This window comes from Pleurodeles waltl, chromosome 12, assembly GCF_031143425.1.
Source record: "Pleurodeles waltl isolate 20211129_DDA chromosome 12, aPleWal1.hap1.20221129, whole genome shotgun sequence".
In the NCBI taxonomy this organism is placed as follows: domain Eukaryota; kingdom Metazoa; phylum Chordata; class Amphibia; order Caudata; family Salamandridae; genus Pleurodeles; species Pleurodeles waltl.
In genome coordinates this window covers 596,350,265-596,369,575 of record NC_090451.1, presented here as the reverse complement: position 1 = coordinate 596,369,575, position 19,311 = coordinate 596,350,265, and the positions used below count along the sequence as shown (strand labels likewise).

The 19,311-nt window shown below is 45.6% G+C and overlaps 1 protein-coding gene across 1 annotated transcript in view; it reads left to right on the top strand.

Moving 5' to 3' along the window:
* LOC138268285 (Fc receptor-like protein 3) overlaps positions 1–19,311 on the top strand; it is a 494,378-nt gene that overhangs the window by 362,819 nt on the left and 112,248 nt on the right. The window contains exon 4 of the mRNA XM_069217783.1: positions 15,316–15,603. Within this exon, the coding sequence (XP_069073884.1) occupies positions 15,316–15,603 (288 nt within the window). The remainder of the gene's footprint in view (positions 1–15,315; positions 15,604–19,311) is intronic.

Here is a 19,311-nt window from a genome sequence, read left to right as displayed (position 1 = left end):
TGTGCCCTGGATCCTTTCCCACCACGAGTGGGTGTGGTGACTACTGGGCCCTTGGACTGGGTGGCTGAGGTGCTTGGCTGGGTTTTTGCCACCCTCGCCAGACGTACAGGATGGGGGAAAGGGGTAGGGAATAGGTCAATGGTGGATAGGAAAAGCTTTTTAGGGACATTGGGGCGGGAAGAGGGCAAAGGTTTGGGAGTGGAGGAAGAGGGAGTGGTTGTAGAAGGTGTCTGCTGATTTTGGGTGCAGGAGCATGGGCTGGATGCTGTTGTGAGGTAGATGGCTGTTGGGTGTCTGAGTGCTTGCATTTGTGTACTTTGGGAGGGGGGACAGACACAGTGGGAGAGGTCACAGGGGACGTATGCATGGCTGTTGTGGAGGTGTTTGCCAGTGGGGTGTGTGTTCTGTGGTGGAGGAGGAGGAGGAGGAGACATTGGAAATAGTGGATGTTGGTATGTCTGCATCTGGATGGTGTTTGTGTGAGTGCCCGTGGGATGATGTCTGGTGCTTGTGGTTGCCTGTTCCACTCTTGTGTGTTGTCTTGTGTGCATGCTCATATGCCTGTGTGGAGGTCAGAGCCTGGATTGATCTCTTTTGGGCCGCCAAGCCAGTGTGAATGCCCTCCAGAAATGCATTAGTCTGTTGCATCTGGGCTGCCAGCCCCTGGATGGCATTCACAATGGTTGACTGCCCTACAGAGATGGATCCCAGGAGGTGAATAGCTTCCTCACTCAGGGCAGCAGGGCTCACTGGGGCAGGGCCTGAGGTGCCTGGGGCGAAGGAGATGCCCACCCTCCTGGGTGAGTGGGCACAGGCAACTCGATGAGGGGCTGCTGGGATGGCGGTGCAGGTACGGGGTGGTGGCTGTACCTGTAGCTGGGGTGGTCACAGAGGTGTCCGCCACCACCAGCGAGCTTCCATAGGAAGGAGGTATCTGTGTCTGGACTGTCCACTCCAGTCTCTGCCGTGGTGCTCCCCTCCCCCTTCGTCCCACTGGTGCCCTCAGCGCCGGTGGACTCTGCCTCCTGGGTCCTGTGGGATGCAGCTCCCTCTCTGTCGCTGGTGCCTCTGCTTCTCCGCCAGATGATGCTAATGCACATAAGGACAGGGTGACAAAACAAAAAGTGGGGGAAGACAAAGGATACACTTGGTCAATGGCTGCACCAGCACCACCATTGGCATACACAACACGCTCACACACAGGGTACAGGCCTACGCACTCTGCATTGCACTACCAGTAATATTGCTAGCCACCAAGGCATGGGGAGGGGCACACACCGGCAAATCCAGCACACCTGGGATACATGCAGCCTTGTCCAGTAGTGGATGCCTATGAGCTAGGTAGCAGGATTATCCCTTCAGAACTATTGCCACCAGGGGACCTACGCTGCAATGTCAGGCCTGGACTAGGAGCACACACTGACACACATCCCCCCGAATACCACCCTACCATGTGTAAGTTGTAATGATGGGCACTGTACTCACCCCCTTGTGGCTGCTGTGATGCCCTCAAGTGCCCATCAAGCTCAGGATAGGCCACCGCCAGTATGCAGGTCATCAGTGGGGTCAGGGTTCGACGGGCACCCCTTCCTCATTGGAGGCCATCCCCAGCTTGGCCTCCACCGTCCTCCATGCCCAGCATCTCAGGTCCTCCCAACGTGTCCTACAGTGGGTGCTCATCCTGCTATAGACCCACATGGTCCGCACTTCCTTGGCGATGGCACACCATATCTCCTTCTTTTGATGGTTGCTGACCCTCAGAGGAATACACACAGAAAAATAGTATTAGTCAGCCAGTCCTGCCTGTTACACTTATGGCCCACCATACCCCTTCACATCACCATTTACACACACATGGCCCAGCACACAACCTGTACGCTGCCAAGGAGACATCCACCCACCCCCTTACATGAGGCCTTCACATACCACTCTTGCCACATGCATAGTGCCAACAGTGTACTCACCTGTTGATCTGGAGGCCCATACAGCACTCCATACTGGGGTAGGACCCCATCCACAAGTCTCTCCAACTCCACCGAAGTGAAGGCAGGGGCCCTTTCCCCAGTCAGACGGGCCATGGTAGGTTCCAGACACAGGTCACAGCAGCACATGCAGTGTAGGTCCTCTCCTGTTGAAGGTCAGGTAGCAAGTGAGGAATCATATAGAAAATGTCAGTCACGTCCATGGCGGTGCATACCGTCACTGCTGACGTACATCACCATAGGCCACTGTAACCCATAGGGCCCAATGTTAACCAATGAGGCGTTGCACTGCGGTTCCGATCGCCTCCCGCAACGGCACACAACGTCAGCAGAATTACCTCACTTCCACCTGTCCCTCCACACAGGACAGGCGGATGCTATTTCGGGGGGGGGAGGTGCAGGCCCAGGCTAATTACTGCATCACTGTTTACATTTGGACATACAGGACAGTTCTCACTGACTCATTACAATTTGACAGCATGCATTGTACTGTTGTTGCCCCATTGTTAGTTTGTGACCGGCTTTTGTCCCTTAGATTGCTACTGCTGCGGATGAATAGGAGATGGAGACATACCCCGTGTACAGACCCCTGGTGGACTTGGAAACAATGGAGGACAGACACATCATCCTCACCTATAGACTGGACAGGGCCACAGTCACAGAGCTGTGTGCCTAATTTGAGCCTGATATCTGCTATCCATCACCCCACTGGGATCCCCCATCTTGTGCAAGTTCTATCAGTGCTCCATTTCCTGGGAACTGGTTCTTTCCAAGTGACAGTGGGCTTGGCAGCAGGAATGTCACAGCCAATGTTCTCAATTGTGCTGACCAGAGTGTTATCTGCCCTGATAAAACACATGTGCAGCTCCATTGTATTTCCCCAGGTGGAAGATTTGGCCACAGTGAAGGCTATGGGACACATTCTCAACATAATTGGTGTGATTGATGGAACACACATTTCATTTGTACCCCCCGTCAAAATGAACAGGTGTTCAAAAATCGTAAGCGTTTCCACTCATTGAATGTACAGATAGTGTCCTTGGCGGACTAGTACATCTCCCATGTCAATGCTAAGTATCCTGGGTCGGTGCATGATTCCTTTGTCCTGAGGAATAGCAGCATCCCAAATGTGATGGCCCAACTACAGAGGCACAGGGTGTGGCTAATAGGTGAGCACTGGTCTCCACCCAGTGTTGGTGTATGGGTATAGTGTGGGCCATATGGGATAGTTTGTGGCTAAATGTTGTCGCTCAATATTTGCAGGTGACTCTGGTTACCCCAACCTCATGGCTACTGACCCCTGTGAGGAATACCAGGACAAGGGCAGAAGAACGTTACAATAGTCACATGACTCAGGATAAAGGCTGCAGGCACCAAATCGTTGAGGCACAAGGGCAAGAAAATGACAACTTTCTAAAAGTGTTGCTTTCATAATTGTGACTTAAAATCCAACTTTACCAGGAAAGAGGGTTTAAAATTACAACTCTTTAGAGACCAAACTGGACTATCTTACATGCATCCTATTGAAAGTTATCATTTGTACAATAATGCAATAAGGTAACCTCCATGTTGTCCTGTGGTAGGGGTCAGCCTGGTAGTAGTGAATAACAAATGTAAGATGTTTTCACTAGTAGGACATGTAAACGTTAGAACTACATGTCCAGCTTTTTAAATACAATACACTCTGACCTATTGGATACCTAGGGCCTATCCTAAGGGTGATACATGTATTAAAAATAAAGATTTGGACCTGGCAAAAGATGTGCCTTCCCAGGCCAAAATCACAGTTTAAAACTGTAATGTCAGGTCCAGGACTTATTTGAAAAGCAACTTAAGTGGACAGCACAGTGTTGCATGTCCACCAGTAGCATTTAAGTTACAGGCCCTGGTTACATGCAGTACTACTTTGCTATGGACCTACAAGTAAAATAAATGTGCCAATTCGGTATACGTCAATTTCAGGTTTGAATATCAGAGATAGCAACAGCAGGGGGAATGGCTTGGCATGCAGCAAGATGACGACTTCCCTTTAAGCAACGACAATCCGCCAGCGCGCACCCCACCCATCAGGGAAAGGTAACTGACACCAGCCAGGGTTGCTCCACTTTGCAGCCTCTCCCATCCGGGTTTATCGGATCCGGCGCACTCAAAATGGCAGGTCGCATCTGAATCACTCTGCATGCCCTAGATTGATCCAGGAGCAGTCCCCTACTGTAGTGGTGAGCTGAGAAATGTGCCCAATCACTGGGGGACCTCAGGCAAAATGACACTGACAACAAAGATATGGGTGCCCAATTTATAGCGGGATTAAGTCTGGCCAGCTCTGGGAAGGCTTCTTAGAAAACAGTGGGCACAGGGACACTGGAGAGGAGAGGCTATTTAAGGCCTAACAAGCACCCTGCAATCATATGGGTACTGACCATCTTTGTGAAATAATTAGATGTTCAATCATTGGCCTTAAAATGGAGCCGATAAAGAAACCACCAATAGAGCAACCTAGAGAATTACAAACATCCCAACTGGTGGCTAAATAAACATAACTCTCCACTTGCAGCCCTAGCACCGGGTTCACCATAGCGAAGGCCGCTTGCAGCAGTGAGAGTTGTGAACTTCTTACAAGCAGGCCACGCAGCCAGCCAGTGGCTGAAATCAACGAAACAATGTTAAAAGAAAAAGAAACTAAAGCTAACCTTAAATGTTCCAAGCAATCCCCACCTATTCTGGAGTCACTGGTGAAAGGTAAATCAGACGCCTCCTCTACACTAGACATTATCCTCAAAAAACTGAAAATGTTGCATGGCATAACACCAATATGAACACTGATCTTCTTCAGTTTGAAGTCCTGGGATCTGCAATGACAATGAGGACCTAACAATAAGAAAATCAAATGCTGAAATACAAATCAGCTCAGTGTGAGACTATAACAATACACAATCCAAACATATACAAGGACTAGAATTCTCTGTCATACCTTAAATGTGAATGTGGAAAAGACGTATCACCCTTCCTCTCAAAACTGGTGAGGAATGCAATAGATTTTCCCTTGCTCCTCCCGAAGCGGCATCGGAACCTGCAAGAAAAAAGAAAGAAAGCCATTAGAGTAGAGGATGGGCTGAGTTCTGACAAAACTCTGCAAACAATGGGGATGGAATTCTCATTTCAGGTAAAGAGGGGTGGAGTAACTTGACAGAAAAAACATGTAGACCAGGAAGATGGCACAAAAAGACCCCAAAGCAACTCAGGGGACAAACAGTGACAAACAAGCATGCCAGGACTTTGGTGATGAGGTGAAGGGACCGGACGGCCAAGACACCAGGTACAGCATCATGGAAGTGACTGGAGAGAAACCCCCGTGACACAAAGACATAGGGAATCCCCTTTCTAGCGAATTATAGGTCTGGGATCTGGGGAAAACTGGGAACATCAACAAAAAATATCTCACACATCCTGTATTTTTTCATTAATAGTTCAAAGTGCAACGTGGTCTGACCCGGAATAAACTCAACCAGTTTATCTTTAGTACATTTTTATCTTTTTAATTTATTCTTTGTATTGCAGTAATAAACATATTTTGTACTTTTTTAACATATACAGAAACTTCTGTCCAAATCTGAACATATTAATTTCATCAATTCGACCTAGATATTTTTACAGTACTACTGATCTTCTTTGTACATTTTTTATACCACAACCCCAGAATAAAACACTATATTATAGGATAACCATCCTAGCCCAATCCTAGCAAACTGCTTTTAGGACAGATCCTAGGCCGCAACACAACAGCGGCTGAAACTGAAGATCTTTTCCCTTTTGTATTCTGTGGTGTATGTGAGATGTGGCTAGGATGGGTATGGGTGATGTATGTTAGAGGATATGTTGTGAGAGTAAAAGAGTGGATTGATGGATGGGGTAGATAATTGAGATGTATGTTATAGTGTTGTAATATAGTGTGTTATCCTGGGGTTGTTTTATGAAAAATATACAAATAAGTAGTATTGTGAAAACTGCAAAAACAAGGAATACCTTGTTTTTTGTAACATCTTATCAATAAAAGTCAAAATAGGAACAAAAAAAAGCCTCTGTAGTTCAACCCGTCCCTCCTATAGGAGGAGTCAGAAGTAGGATCGGAAAATTGGAGGCTTTTGTATCTCGAATGGTGGAAGGACAACAGTGCCTAGAGAAAGTGATCGAAAGGTTCCTATCCGTGGCTACCGAAGATTGTGAGACTTTCCAAAAGGCAATGACCTCTCAGACAGAACAGATTGACAAAGTAGGATAGTCACAAGATGCTGCCATTGGTAAACTGGCCGACGTGTTAGGCCAACATCGGGGTCACACCACTCTGTCTTTCGTACTGCTACAAAAATATGTGGGGGAGAAGACCACAATTTTTTTCAATAATTTTGAACACGTGTCTCAGGTGGCTGCCTGGCCTGAGGATAGATGTGGGCAACATCTGGGACCCTTGCTTACTGGTGATCTACAAACCACCTATCAGTCAGCTTATCCCCAAGGAATTACCCCCTTTGCAGACATTGAAAGAAGCATTGTATCGGTTAGGGATAGACAATGAGACATACTGAATCAGGCTGAGTCAGATCAAAGAAGGGATCCATGAAACTCCTAGAGCCCTGTAGAGTGAAAGACATGACCAAATAACTTAAATGACAACCCAAGCTTTATGAAATATTTAGGTATCCGTTTTTTCAAAAATCTAACTGAATCACCAAGACACAATGAAACACAAACCCTAGCTAAAGTTAAAGACCCTTGCACCTCTTGGTCACCCAAACACATATTTTGGTGGGGCAGACTTCAGTCCCTCAAAATGATGATTACTGCAGTAGTAAATTTTGTCACATCTATGTTCTCCCTGAAACTATCACCCACTTTCTTTTAGGTCCATTGATAAGTTAATGTCCAACTTTCTCTGGAACGGCAAAAGAGCGAGAATCACATATAAGACTCTCCAACTAAACTTCACTTCTGGGGGGTGTTACCTACCAAACTGGAACCTGTACCAATCTGCTTTCTTGGCACCACAAGGGTCACATTGACTTCTGCCAGATACAATGAAGTATACCACTTCCATCCTTACAATGCTGAAATATAAATTTACACAATCTCAGCCAATATTTACAGACACAAAGAACTCGCTTAGACCACTTGATAATCAAATTCAAAAATCTTTCTATACCTCAGCACTATCCTTCATATGGCACAACCTGAAAATAAAAGCTGAAACAGTCACCAACCTCAGCCATTTTTGGGCACTTAGAGGCATACAGCTAAATCGTGACCTACATATTAAGGACCACAACCCCTACTCCTTCGCAGAACTCCATCTATATTTAACCTACCCAGTTTAGCATTCTGTGGCTTCCTAAAACTTAAAGTAAAGTTATCCAAATTACAACCCTTCGCTCCCTACTATATTGCTCTGTGATTGTTGTCATTACAATCAACAGGGCATATGGCATTGAAAATAATCAAGATATTATTAAGCACATTGCCAACAGCCCAGTCATCAAAACAGTTTTGTAACACTTAACTATGCGATAAAATTGCTCATCTCCTTATACAATCAATATTCTTTACTATGAACGTCCTCCACTAGACCTCTGCCAAACTATACAAATTAAAAGTTTGCAACCATGACAAATGCTAGAACTACAAATTGGCTGCTGGAACACCTGAACAGATGTTCTTTACTTGCACCCTCCTTGCACTGCATCGGTCATCGATTAAGAACCAACTGACATTATTCCCCTTAAACTTTCTAATGATCATTTTATGTCCCCAGGCATCACCAAACAATCTAGGCCTTGATACCCATGATATGGCACTACTCGACCTACTTCTGACCATTGCAACCAAAATAATTCTCATGGAATGGAAATTGTTTAAAAACATTTCACATCACACATGATGGGCCTCGACCTCGTGTCTCAGGGGGGCCCACTGCTCCCAAGAAGAGACCCCAACTAATATCAAAAGTTTGCAGAGAGGTTTGCAAACTCTAGATTGGCGTATACAGAACAATCCCACCTTATCCGTCTCTTAGCTACAATAGGCGGCTGAAATCAATTAACACAACATGACTATGGCTCTCTAACATTGACACAAGGTAATGACCAATCTCACTGGCACTCTTTTCCTCCCATTCTAGTTGTCAGGTACATAAGGAGATACACCTATAGAATTATATACCTCGCCCTCTGTCGGATTCAGCTGGATCCCTCAGTCATTTATTGAGTACCACTTATCTCAACCATGGCTACCGTTCGAAAATTCGGTGATTACATAGATAGTCTTGCATTACATTCGTAGTCATATGAAATACAAATATTACAGTAGCGCTCCAATGCAAGTAGGGAAGTAACATTTTCAGAGTGTTCATGCTGGCATGGCTGCATTTACGATGAAGTTGGTGAGGGAGTTTCTCTGTCTGCGCAAAGTGTTAGGAGCTGAAGGGACTCCAAATATATTTAGGGCGATAATTCACTGATATCAACGCCCAGTAGTCTTCTAATCTTTCTTGGCAGTAGCCTGCGTCCTTCAGCTAGTTGTTAAGTTTGGGGCTTGTGTACCTTTCCCAATTCATCAGCCCCCTTTTCTTCGCAAAAAGTAGCAGCATTGCTGTCAAGAGCAGGGTCGCAGTTAGGATATACTTCCCAAACCTTAGTAGGGATTTAAGTGGCGTTCGGGGCACAGGATTCTCTATCATCAAGTCAATGCAGGTGAGAACCGCATCCCAATATGCAGCTAATGCAGTACATCCCCATGCAAAGTGTAAAAACTCAGCTCTCTAAACTCTCTAAGCTCTGCAGTTTATTAATTGCACCTCCTGGACTAAACCCATCGTTCTTCAGGCCTGTGAGTGTGTGATAGCTGAGATGTAGGAATTTTATGTGTTTGGGAGCTGTAATACCTCCATATCGATGTATGATGGAACAACGCATGCACTTACAACGCATGCCTTTACATAGCAGTAAGTGCAATGCATGGTCATTACCACGCATGCACTTACCACAAAATGATTTTACAATGCATATGCTTTTACCACAAATGTCTTTACCACAAACATTTTGCAGTGAAGGCATATGCATGGTAAAAACTAGAGGTAAGAACAACATCCATTAATTATATATATATATATATATATATATATATATATATATATATATATATATATATATATATATATAAATATATATATATATATATAAATGTGTGTGTATTTAGATATATGTAATAATATATATAAATGTCTCTATATATGTGTATTCATATATATATTTACATACATACACACAAACACAGCTTTCCACCCAAAAACCCTACCTACCCTAAAAATTACCTTACCACCCAAAAACCCATACCCACCCTGAAACCTAAAAACCCTTTACCATCCCAAACCCCATACCCACCCTAAAACCTAAACACCCCTTACCACCCCAAAACCCATACCCACCCTAAAACCTAAAAATGCCCTTACCACCCCAAAACCCATAACCACCCAAAAAAACTAAAAATACCCTCACCACCACAAAACCCATACCCACCCAAAACCTAAACACCCCTTACCACCCCAAAACCCATACCAACCCTAAAACCTGAAAATACCCTTACCACCCCAAAACCCATGCCCACCCTAAAACCTGAAAATGCCCTTACCACCCCAAAACCCATGCCCACCCTAAAACCTAAAAATGCCCTTACCACCCCAAAACCCATACCCACCCTAAAACCTAAAAATGCCCTTACCACCCTAAAACCCATGCCCCCCCTAAAACCTAAAAATGCCATTACCACCCCAAAACCCATGCCCACCCTAAAACCTAAAAATGCCCTTACTGCCCCAAAACCACCCCTAAAACTTAAAAATGCAATTACCACCAATAACTGTTACCCATATATATATATGTATATATATTCAAAAAACAAGATTCTCTTTCTGTTTTAGCAAGAGAAAACCGCACTCTGTCATTGTGCCAAAAATACCTTAACTTTTAATACATTAGTGAGATCATAAACAAACAAACAGGAATCCCCTGACGCGTTTCGGTCTCACCAGACCTTGTTCACAGGTGTGAACAAGGTCTGGTGAGACCGAAACGCGTCAGGGGATTCCTGTTTGTTTGTTTATGATCTCACTAATGTATTAAAAGTTAAGAATCTTGTTTTTTGAAAATATGGTTGTCCTGCCTCAAACCAGCACCACTGGAGAATTAAGTGCGCCGTAACACGCAGATCAGGACATCTTTTCTTTCATATGTATATATATATATATATATAAAATCACTCAACCCACTTAATACTTACCTTTAAAACCTTTACCATGCATACACCTTTACTATTCGTGCCTTTACAACGAAATTCGTTGTAAAGGCATGAGTGGTAAAGCCATGCGTGGTAAACACATATGCATTGTAAATGCATCTTGGTAAATGCATTTTGTTGCATTCACCGTGATGTAAGCGATGTTTCCCCCTCCATATTCCGTCCATTAGATCATTGCCCAGATCTGTCCATCACCTCAGCAGCACTCTGGGCTTGAGCATTGGGGGGGCCTTGTCATGCATGCAGGGGCACAGATTCGAGGGGCAATGTGCTGTGTCTGGCCCTGCGGGGCTGTGCAGTCAATAGTATAGGTGTTGCAATTGGGTTGCAGCCATTCAGTACTCCTGGATTTTTTGCTTTTTTGATCACCTGGTTTGGATTTTTTACTGTGGGTGAGTCTCATTACATGTGTCTCTCCCACAGTAATCACATGGTGTTAGAAAACGATGTGCCTTGCTGGGGACGGCCAGCTCCATCTCGCCGGCGCTCAAAAGCGTGCCGTGGTGCCCCGCAGCTTTTTCTTACCTGCATCTTCAATCAACGGGGACTCCCTGTCCCAGGAAACCTCGGGACGGCCAGCTCCATCTCGCCGGCGCTCAAAAGCGTGCCGTGGTGCCCTGCAGCTTTTTCTTACCTGCATCTTCAATCAACGGGGACTCCCTGTCCCAGGAAACCTTGGGGCGGCCAGCTCCATCTTTCAGGCGCTCAAAAGCGTGCCGCGGTGCCCCACAGCTTTTTCTTACCTGCATCTCCAATCAACGGGGACTCCCTGTCCCAGGAAACCTTGCGCCTTGCTGGGGGCAGCCAGCTCCAATTCACAGGGGCTCTAAAGCGCGCCGCGGTTCTCCGCAGCTTTTTCTTACCTGCATCTCCAATCAACAGGGACTCCCTGTCCCAGGAAACCTTGCGCCTTGTTGGGGGCGGCCAGCTACATCTCGCAGGTGCTCAAAAGCGCGCCTCGGTGCCCCGCAGCTTTTTCGTACCTGCATCTCCAATCAACGGGGACTCCCTGTCCCAGGAAACCTTGCGCCTTGCTTGGGGCAGCCAGCTCCATCTCACGGGCGCTCAAAAGCGCGCTGCGGTGCCCCGAAGCTCGGGCCAAGGGCATGCCCGTCTGCACCCATCATGATATAAAGTGTCTTTAGTCTCTTAAAAAGCAACAAGTGTCTCTTGCAAGCACAAAGTACCTGGTTTGCGTTCAAATTATCCGCAAGGGACCGCAGAGGAGGTGATGGGTGGAAAACAGGGAGGTATGCGTTAATTTTTCCAGCGCACACAGCAGATGCGTTGTTGAGTTTTCACGCAAGGCAGGCTTTGCGTCGCTTTCTGGCATGCAGATTGGGATCCTCTTCGGGTTGCAGGGTTTTCGGACGCCCCAGGGACGATGTGTTGAAATCTGGCACTTGCAGGACGAAGTCACAGGGGCTGCATCGATCCGGTGGGCGTTGCGTGGAAATTTCGACCGCACGGCAGGCGCTGCTTCGATTCCTCTCAGGAAGTCTGGTTGCATCATTCCAGCTCAGTTTGCGTCGATCCAGTGGGCTAGGCATCGAATTTCCAGTTGCAATGCTGGTGCTGCGTCAATCTTCTCCTTGCAAAGTCGGGCTGCATTGTTCGGCGTGTGGTGATTTTCTCACCGCGGTGCAGGCTGTGCGTCGTTTTTTGTAGACTGTGCCTCGATTTGTGTCACACAGGGAGTTTTCTTGCAGGAATGAAATATTTTTGGACCTAAGACTTCAGGGAACAGGAGGCAAGCTCTATCCAAGCCCTTGGAGAGCACTTCTCAGCACAGCCAGAGAGCAGCAAGGCAGCAGGGCAACAGCAAGGCAGCATTCCTTCTCAGAAAAGCAGTCAGGTGAGTCCTTTGGGCAGCCAGGCAGTTCTTCTTGGCAGGTTGCAGGTTCTGGTTCAGGTTCTCTTCTCCAGGAAGTGTCTGTGAAGTAGAGGTGTCTACCTCAGAAGTGTCTGAGTTGGTAGGGGCAGAGGCCCTGTTTAAATACACAAATGTGCCTTTGAAGTGGGAGAGACTTCAAAGAGTGGCTTTGAAGTGCACAAGGTCCCCTTTCAGTTCCATCCTGTCTGCCAGGGTCCCAGTAGGGGGGGTGGCAGTCCTTTGTGTGAGAGCAGCCTACTGTCCTTTGACATGTAAGTGTCAGGCCCTCCAGCCCAGGAAGACCCATTCAATATGCAGATGTATGCAAGTGTGACTGAGCATCCTGTGTGTGGGGTTTGTCTGAGTGAATGCACAAGGGAGCTGTCAACTAAACCTAGCCAGACTTGGATTGTAAGGCACAGAAGGATTTAAGTGTAGAGAAATGTTCACTTCCTAAAAGTGGCATTTCTAAAATAGTAATATTAAATCCAACTTCACCAGCCAGCAGGATTTTGTATTACCATTCTGGCCATACTAAATATGACCTTCTTACTCCTTTCAGATCAGAAGTTCCCACTCAAACAGTATATGAGGGTAGCCCTAATGTTAGCCAATGAAAGGAGCAGGCCTCACAGCAGTGCAAAACGAATTTAGGAGTTTTACACTACCAGGACATGTATCTATACAGGTACATGTCCTGCCTTTTATCTGCACAGCACCCTGCCCTATGGGTTACCTAGGGCCTATCTTAGGGGTGCCTTATATGTAGAAAAAGGGGTGTTTTAGGCTTGGCAAGTACTTTTAAATGCCAGTTCGAATTGGCAGTGAAACGGCACACACAGGCCTTGAAATGGCAGGCCTGAGACATGGTTAAGGGGCTTCTTAAGTGGGTGGTACAATCAGTGCTGCAGGCCCACTAGTAGCATTTAATCTACAGGCGCTGGGCACATATAGTGCACTTTACTAGGGACTTATAAGTAAATTAAATAAGCCAATTGGGTATGATCCAAGGTCACAATGTTTCAAGCGAGAAAGCATATGCACTTTAGCACTTGTTAGCAGTGGTAAAGTGCACAGCGTCCTAAAACCAGCAAAAACAGTGTCCAAAAAGTGGAGGGAAGCAGGCAAAAAGTTAGGGGTGACCACCCTAAGGCTGTCAGGTCTAACACATGGCAAACAGATGGTGTGTGTTTAATGCCAGTGTCTGCCTTTTAAGATAAGGCCACTGTGACACATAAGGGTAAAGAGCACTCTTTTGGTTACATGTGAACATGTGTGCACAAGCATGTGCATACAAGTATGGGCTGCAAGTAGGAGACTACTGTTGTGTGAAGCCCAGTACTGGGCTGTGCAGCCCAGTACTGGGCTGTGCATAGGCAACTTGCAGCAATGAGGACTCTGCAGGATTTGCTATTGACCTTGGGTAGGCCTTATAACGTTAGGGTACACTAATAGGAAAGTCAATGTGATTTGCTGTTTTGTCTGTAGGGACACTTTAGTATACAGAGAGGGAGAGACCTGCCTTACTGTGCAGTTTCACTTCCCTTTGGCCTCTAGAGACCATTAACATATTGAATTGGGGCGTGACCTGAGAGGGAAAATCAATTCTGCAATTTGATATCTGTACACTTTGTAAGTTAGCCCGAATTGTCATATTTCCCTTGCTCAGCCCAGGATCAGAGCCCAGCCCTTTTGTCACCCTGCTGGGTCCAGTTAATTAATTAAATTTCTTTCCAGAAGCACGAACAAAGTCCTCCCCAAATAACAAGAGCAATTAACAGTACTTCACCCAGCTCCCAAGGACAAAAGGGGTAGGTTGGAATGATCTGCATCAATTAAACAGTTGTCACACTGTGTCAAGGATGTGCCTGCCCTTGCCCACTGAACAATGGAGGGAGTCCGGAGAACTGGAGCCAACCTAGGAGGAGCCTGTCTTTTATCTATTGGTGTGCCAGACCCTGGCTCAGCGTTTGGCTCAGCTTCACAAACGTTACAAGGGAGTAGAGAATACTCAGACTTCTTAAAAGGTTGTATGGAGAGAGTAATTCTGAGGAATTCAGGATTCCTTCCTTCATAGCAAGAATGACCAGTGTAGACAATATTAAAGTAGTCCGGGTTTGTGGTTACTGTGGTCATGACAATGGCTATTGTAGGTCAATGACATAAGTAGCAGAAATTTCCAGAGAAGATGCTGGAGGTGGAGGACATCTTTAATGACTGAGCTGACTTGGAGATGGAAACTCAGATCCATAATGTACAATAGCCTAAGGTGTCATACTACTCCATAATCACAACAAGGTTGATGGGTAATTGAATGTCCCTTACCACAAACCCTTGCATAGATGTAGTAGACCATGTCCCTTTTTCACTTGACCAGGTGTTTCCCAATAAGAATGATCTAATTTTAGTCGAACAGGAACCCTTCCACACATATTCTAGTAGACAAATTTCACATTTTAGAAGTTCCCTACATTCCCTATGATATCTCTAGTTCACAAAACATCTCTTCCCACAGTTCTTAGCTCCCTTTTAGTAGATGTTACCCACTCATAGCTCCTACACCAATTCATAGGTCATACACAAGTATGCAGTGTAAAACTATGGAACTGAGTGTTTAATATATAAAAGTAGAACTCACCAAGTATTAAAGAACAGTATATTCCCACAATGAAAATTTTCTGACAATGGTTAATCAAAGCGTCAACCAACTTTGTTAAGTTGGTAGTGATGGCAAGCACACAAATTAATGACCCGATTTCTCACACCAAGACATTGTTACAACAAATAAAACCTTTTGTATTTGATTTTCTATTTTTTATTAGCATCTACCTACTTCCTGTCTCTGGAATTGCCTTGAGCTTAGTAGCTTTGTTAAGTGATGTTTATTAAGGTCAGAGACTTCATACAAACATCTGCCTTATTGTAGGCACATGCCCAAAAACCTTTCCATGGTGCAAATTAAATATTAGACAAAATGTTAAACTTATTGTTGAAATTATTGTCCAACTTCTTCTCACTAAACCACAGGAAAACTAGATACTGTCCAATAAAGAAGTACTTTCTAATTTGAGTTATGCATTTTCTCATTGTAATTAAAGTATTTTGTTACTTCCCTAGTCCCTGTCTTTGGAGTCTGCCTAGAGGTGCTGCCAATGGGAGGCCATGTGATTGAAGAGCAAAGACTACAAGTGAACTGTTCTGTGAAGGAAGGCACAGTCCCAATCATCTTCTCCTGGTGCAAGTTAAACACCGATGAATGTATTTACAAAGAAGTATCTGATGAAAGGTGGGCAGAATTTGTTACTCCATTGGTGCAAGAGAGGCACACTGGAGATTACTACTGCAAGGCTTCAAACAGAGGGACAGCTTCAGTTAAAAGTCCCGTAACCAATATAACAGTCCACCGTGAGTAAACTATTTATTCACCAGTTTAAGTTTCTAGTTATCTTTGATTGCATATTGTCTTCTATTTTTTCCAGAAAAGAACTACCAAGCAGGACTTTGTTAAACGTAGGCCAGGAGGCTAGACCTTTTAGGTTTCAGGAGACGTATTGCAACATGTCAAGGCTCATCCAAGAAATGGCTGTATAAATCCGGATGTTGGCAATTGTTTATTACTACCCATGAAAAACATAAAGAGCAGTTGTCACTTGGCAGTAAAATCTACAATGCTGGGTTATCACAGCTGTGGTAAACTGATGCTAGGGGTAAATATATTGTTCTGGCGGTAATTATATCAGGAGCGGCTCGTGGCCAGCAGAAGGGGTAGGGCAGGGAAGGGGAAATTAAAATAAAATTAAATATAATTTAAAAAAATCACTTACCTTAATCCTGCATGCCGCTCCTCTTTCCATTGTTGCTGCAGGCACAGGCTCCCAGCCTCAGAGCAGGTTTGGCTGAGAGCGCCCAGCCAGGGTGCTCCCAGGCAGACTGGGAGCCTGTGCAGGATCTCTCCAACCTGGCAACTGTGTTGCTGGGCTGGAGAGAGCCTAGTGCTCATGTGTGTTTGGATGGCCCGAGACGGCCAGACAAGCACTCATGCGCTTTGAGCACTCCCCCCCTCATTGCTCATCACCCCCATGGCCACGCTCTTGTACTAAAAAACGATAATATACACAGTTTATTATCATTTTTTTGTAAAAGGTATGGAGCTGCCGCTGCTGGTGGGGGACAACGGTCCTCCACCCTATTGGAGGAGCCACCCCTGATTTCTATTACTTCTGATGCTTTTTATTGTAGAAAATTACTGCCCAGAACTAAGGCAATCAGCTAGAAGATCAACTAAAAAATGGGAAAAACAGCTGTTAAACACTAAGGGCCTCATTTATAATTTGGCAGAGAGGGAACTCCATAACCATGGTGCCAGTGTTCCCTCCCTGCCAACAAAGTGGTCTCCCCAGCCCAATTTAAATGCTGGTAGTCCTTAAGTGTGGCCACAACAGTGACTTCTCGGTCACCAAAGGGACCACACTTCTCCAACAGCCTGATGGAGTAATGGCCGTCGAAGAATTGGCTATATGTCTGTCCACCCAATTAGGACGGGCAGACATATAGCCATTTGTTTGCTTCCTATCACCACCAGGCAAACCCCGGTGGTAAGGGACAGTAAAAAACACAAAATGCCCCCCTCTCCATGGGAGATATCTCCCATGGCAAGGGAGGGCATTATCTCATTTGAATTTCCTATTGGAAAAAAAAAAGAAACAGTTTAGAGCAGTTTAGCCCCACACCAGAGTGTAAAAAGCATTGACAGGAATCTGTGACAGCGGTGCCGTCGAATGATTTAGAAATGACCAGCAGCCTCTCTGCTAGTAATCTTCTCTGTCACCCTCATGTCACTGCATGTCAACATTAGAGAAGCCTCCCTGAACACCCCTAGTAAATGAGCCACAAGGAGCAATAAAAGACAGAACCGGCTTACCTGAAAGACAAGGCTAAGCCTAGGTCTGGCCTACCAAGTCCAAGTTTTGTAGTAGACTAGGTATGAGGCAAGTGCCAGTGTAATTGGAGATCCTTCTCCCTGGTCGGATACATCCCCTCTGCTGAATGACAGCGCAAGATACCCTTTTGTATTGGTTCACAAAGGATGCATGAGAAAGATGCTTTTGTGATTTTATTTGTGTGTGTGTGTGTGCGTGTGTGTGTGGGTGTGTGTGTGTGTGTGTGAACAGTAGAATGTAAATACCTATAAGAAATACTCTTATGTACTTGTCTTTTTGCAGAGGTCTTTCCTTATCAAAGTCATTTGAGGGAATCACCAGTATGTTCTGGCTGCATATAGATAGAACATAATTAGCTTTCTTGTCTACTAGTAAGAAAAATAAACAAAACGTTTAAACATATTAAGAATTGTGCTAATCAGAAATCAGATGTAGGGTGGTCGTAGGTCAGAGGTCACAGAGGTCTGGCACAGAAGAAAATAATGATGTGAATGAGAGAGGAGGACAGCACCCAGGAAAAGAAGGTTTATGCCAGAGAACATTATGGGGGTCATTATGACCCCGGCGGGAGGCTGGCAGTACTTACTGCCACATTATGACCGTAGCGTTGCCACGACGGTAATACCACCGATACCGCCAGCCTGCCGCTAGCCTGCAGCCTGCCGGTCCCGGCGGTTGGAATCTGCCAGGACAGCGCTGCAAGCAGCACTGCCCTGGGGATTACGAGTCCCCATCTGCCAGCCTGTCCATGGCGGTAAACACCGCTATGGAAAGGCTGGTGGTATGGGAGACTCGGGGCCCCGTGGGGCCCCTGCAGTGCCCAGGCACTTGACATGGGCACTGCAGGGACCCTCATGCACAGCCCCATCCCGAATTCCACTGCCTGAATTACTGGCAGTGGAATGTGCGACGGGTGCTGCTGCACCCGATGAACCTCAACATTGCCGCCAGCTTGATTACAAGCCGGCTTCAATGTTGTGGTGAGTTTTCCGCCGGGCCAGCGGGCGGAAACGCTGTTTACGTCCGCTGGCCCAGCAGGAAAGTCATAATAGGGCGCCAAACATACCGCCAGCACCAGCGGTATGTTGGCACCCGCAGCTTCCGAAGTTGTAAAGAGGGCCTATATTACCACATCAAAAATCTTAATTGAGTTTGAGGCTGACAGGAACGTCTTCAACAGTCCGATAAATCTGCACATCCTTACTTCAAACCCCATGAAAAAGATACTGCTTGCAAAGTCAGCAAAGATTAACTTGAAGTTTCTCTAAAACACTATCACAATGTTTCCCTTGAGATATTTACTGAGAGCACCACTGGCGTTCCACCCCCATCCATTTGCAATTATGAGAAGTTGTGTGAGGATTCAAATCCCATGTGGCACAACATGTCACCTTCCTGTTGATGCCAGTGCAGTTATAAAGCATAGATCTTCTCCTGCACCATTAGTGGTGTCTCCATCACTATACAGATCATCAGTTTTATACCTGTAACAATGAGATAACCTTCCAAATGCCCCTTTGTTTAAAACTGCAAAAGAAACACCAGCATCAAATACAGTTGTTATGTGATGCATACCTATGTTTACTTTCATATTCCATGTTTTGATGTCCCTGGCTTGACGTTGCATGTTCAAATCCAATAGAAAATCAGCACACATTTAACAACCAAGATACAACAATCCTGCCCTATTATGTGAATTCCGAAGAGAACTAAACACTAAACTATGTGCCCTTACATATTACTCCAGTAACTCATGACTCTAATTTACACCCTCAAGTAACAGTCTACCTCATGAGGATAAAGCTTAGGATACATTTCCATAATCAAGCTCTCACAGTGTACAAGATATACAGTAGAGTATATATTCATAAATGATACCTCATTGAGAAACTGTAGGGCACTTTCTAGCCCATTAACAATCTGTACAGCAGTGTTCTTGTCCACATTAATTGTTACCAGTAGCTGAGTCAGCAGATGAAAAATAAAATGAGAGCTTGCCACTGTTTATTTTTTCACCTTATTTCATCTGCTAGCTCAGCCAGCAGAATGTACCACAAGGGGAGGGACTGGGCCACGGGAGGTGAAAGGGGAGGAGAGGAGTGTACACTAAGGGGGTTATTCTAACTTTGGAGGAGGTGTTAATCCGTCCCAAAAGTGACGGAAAAGTGACGGA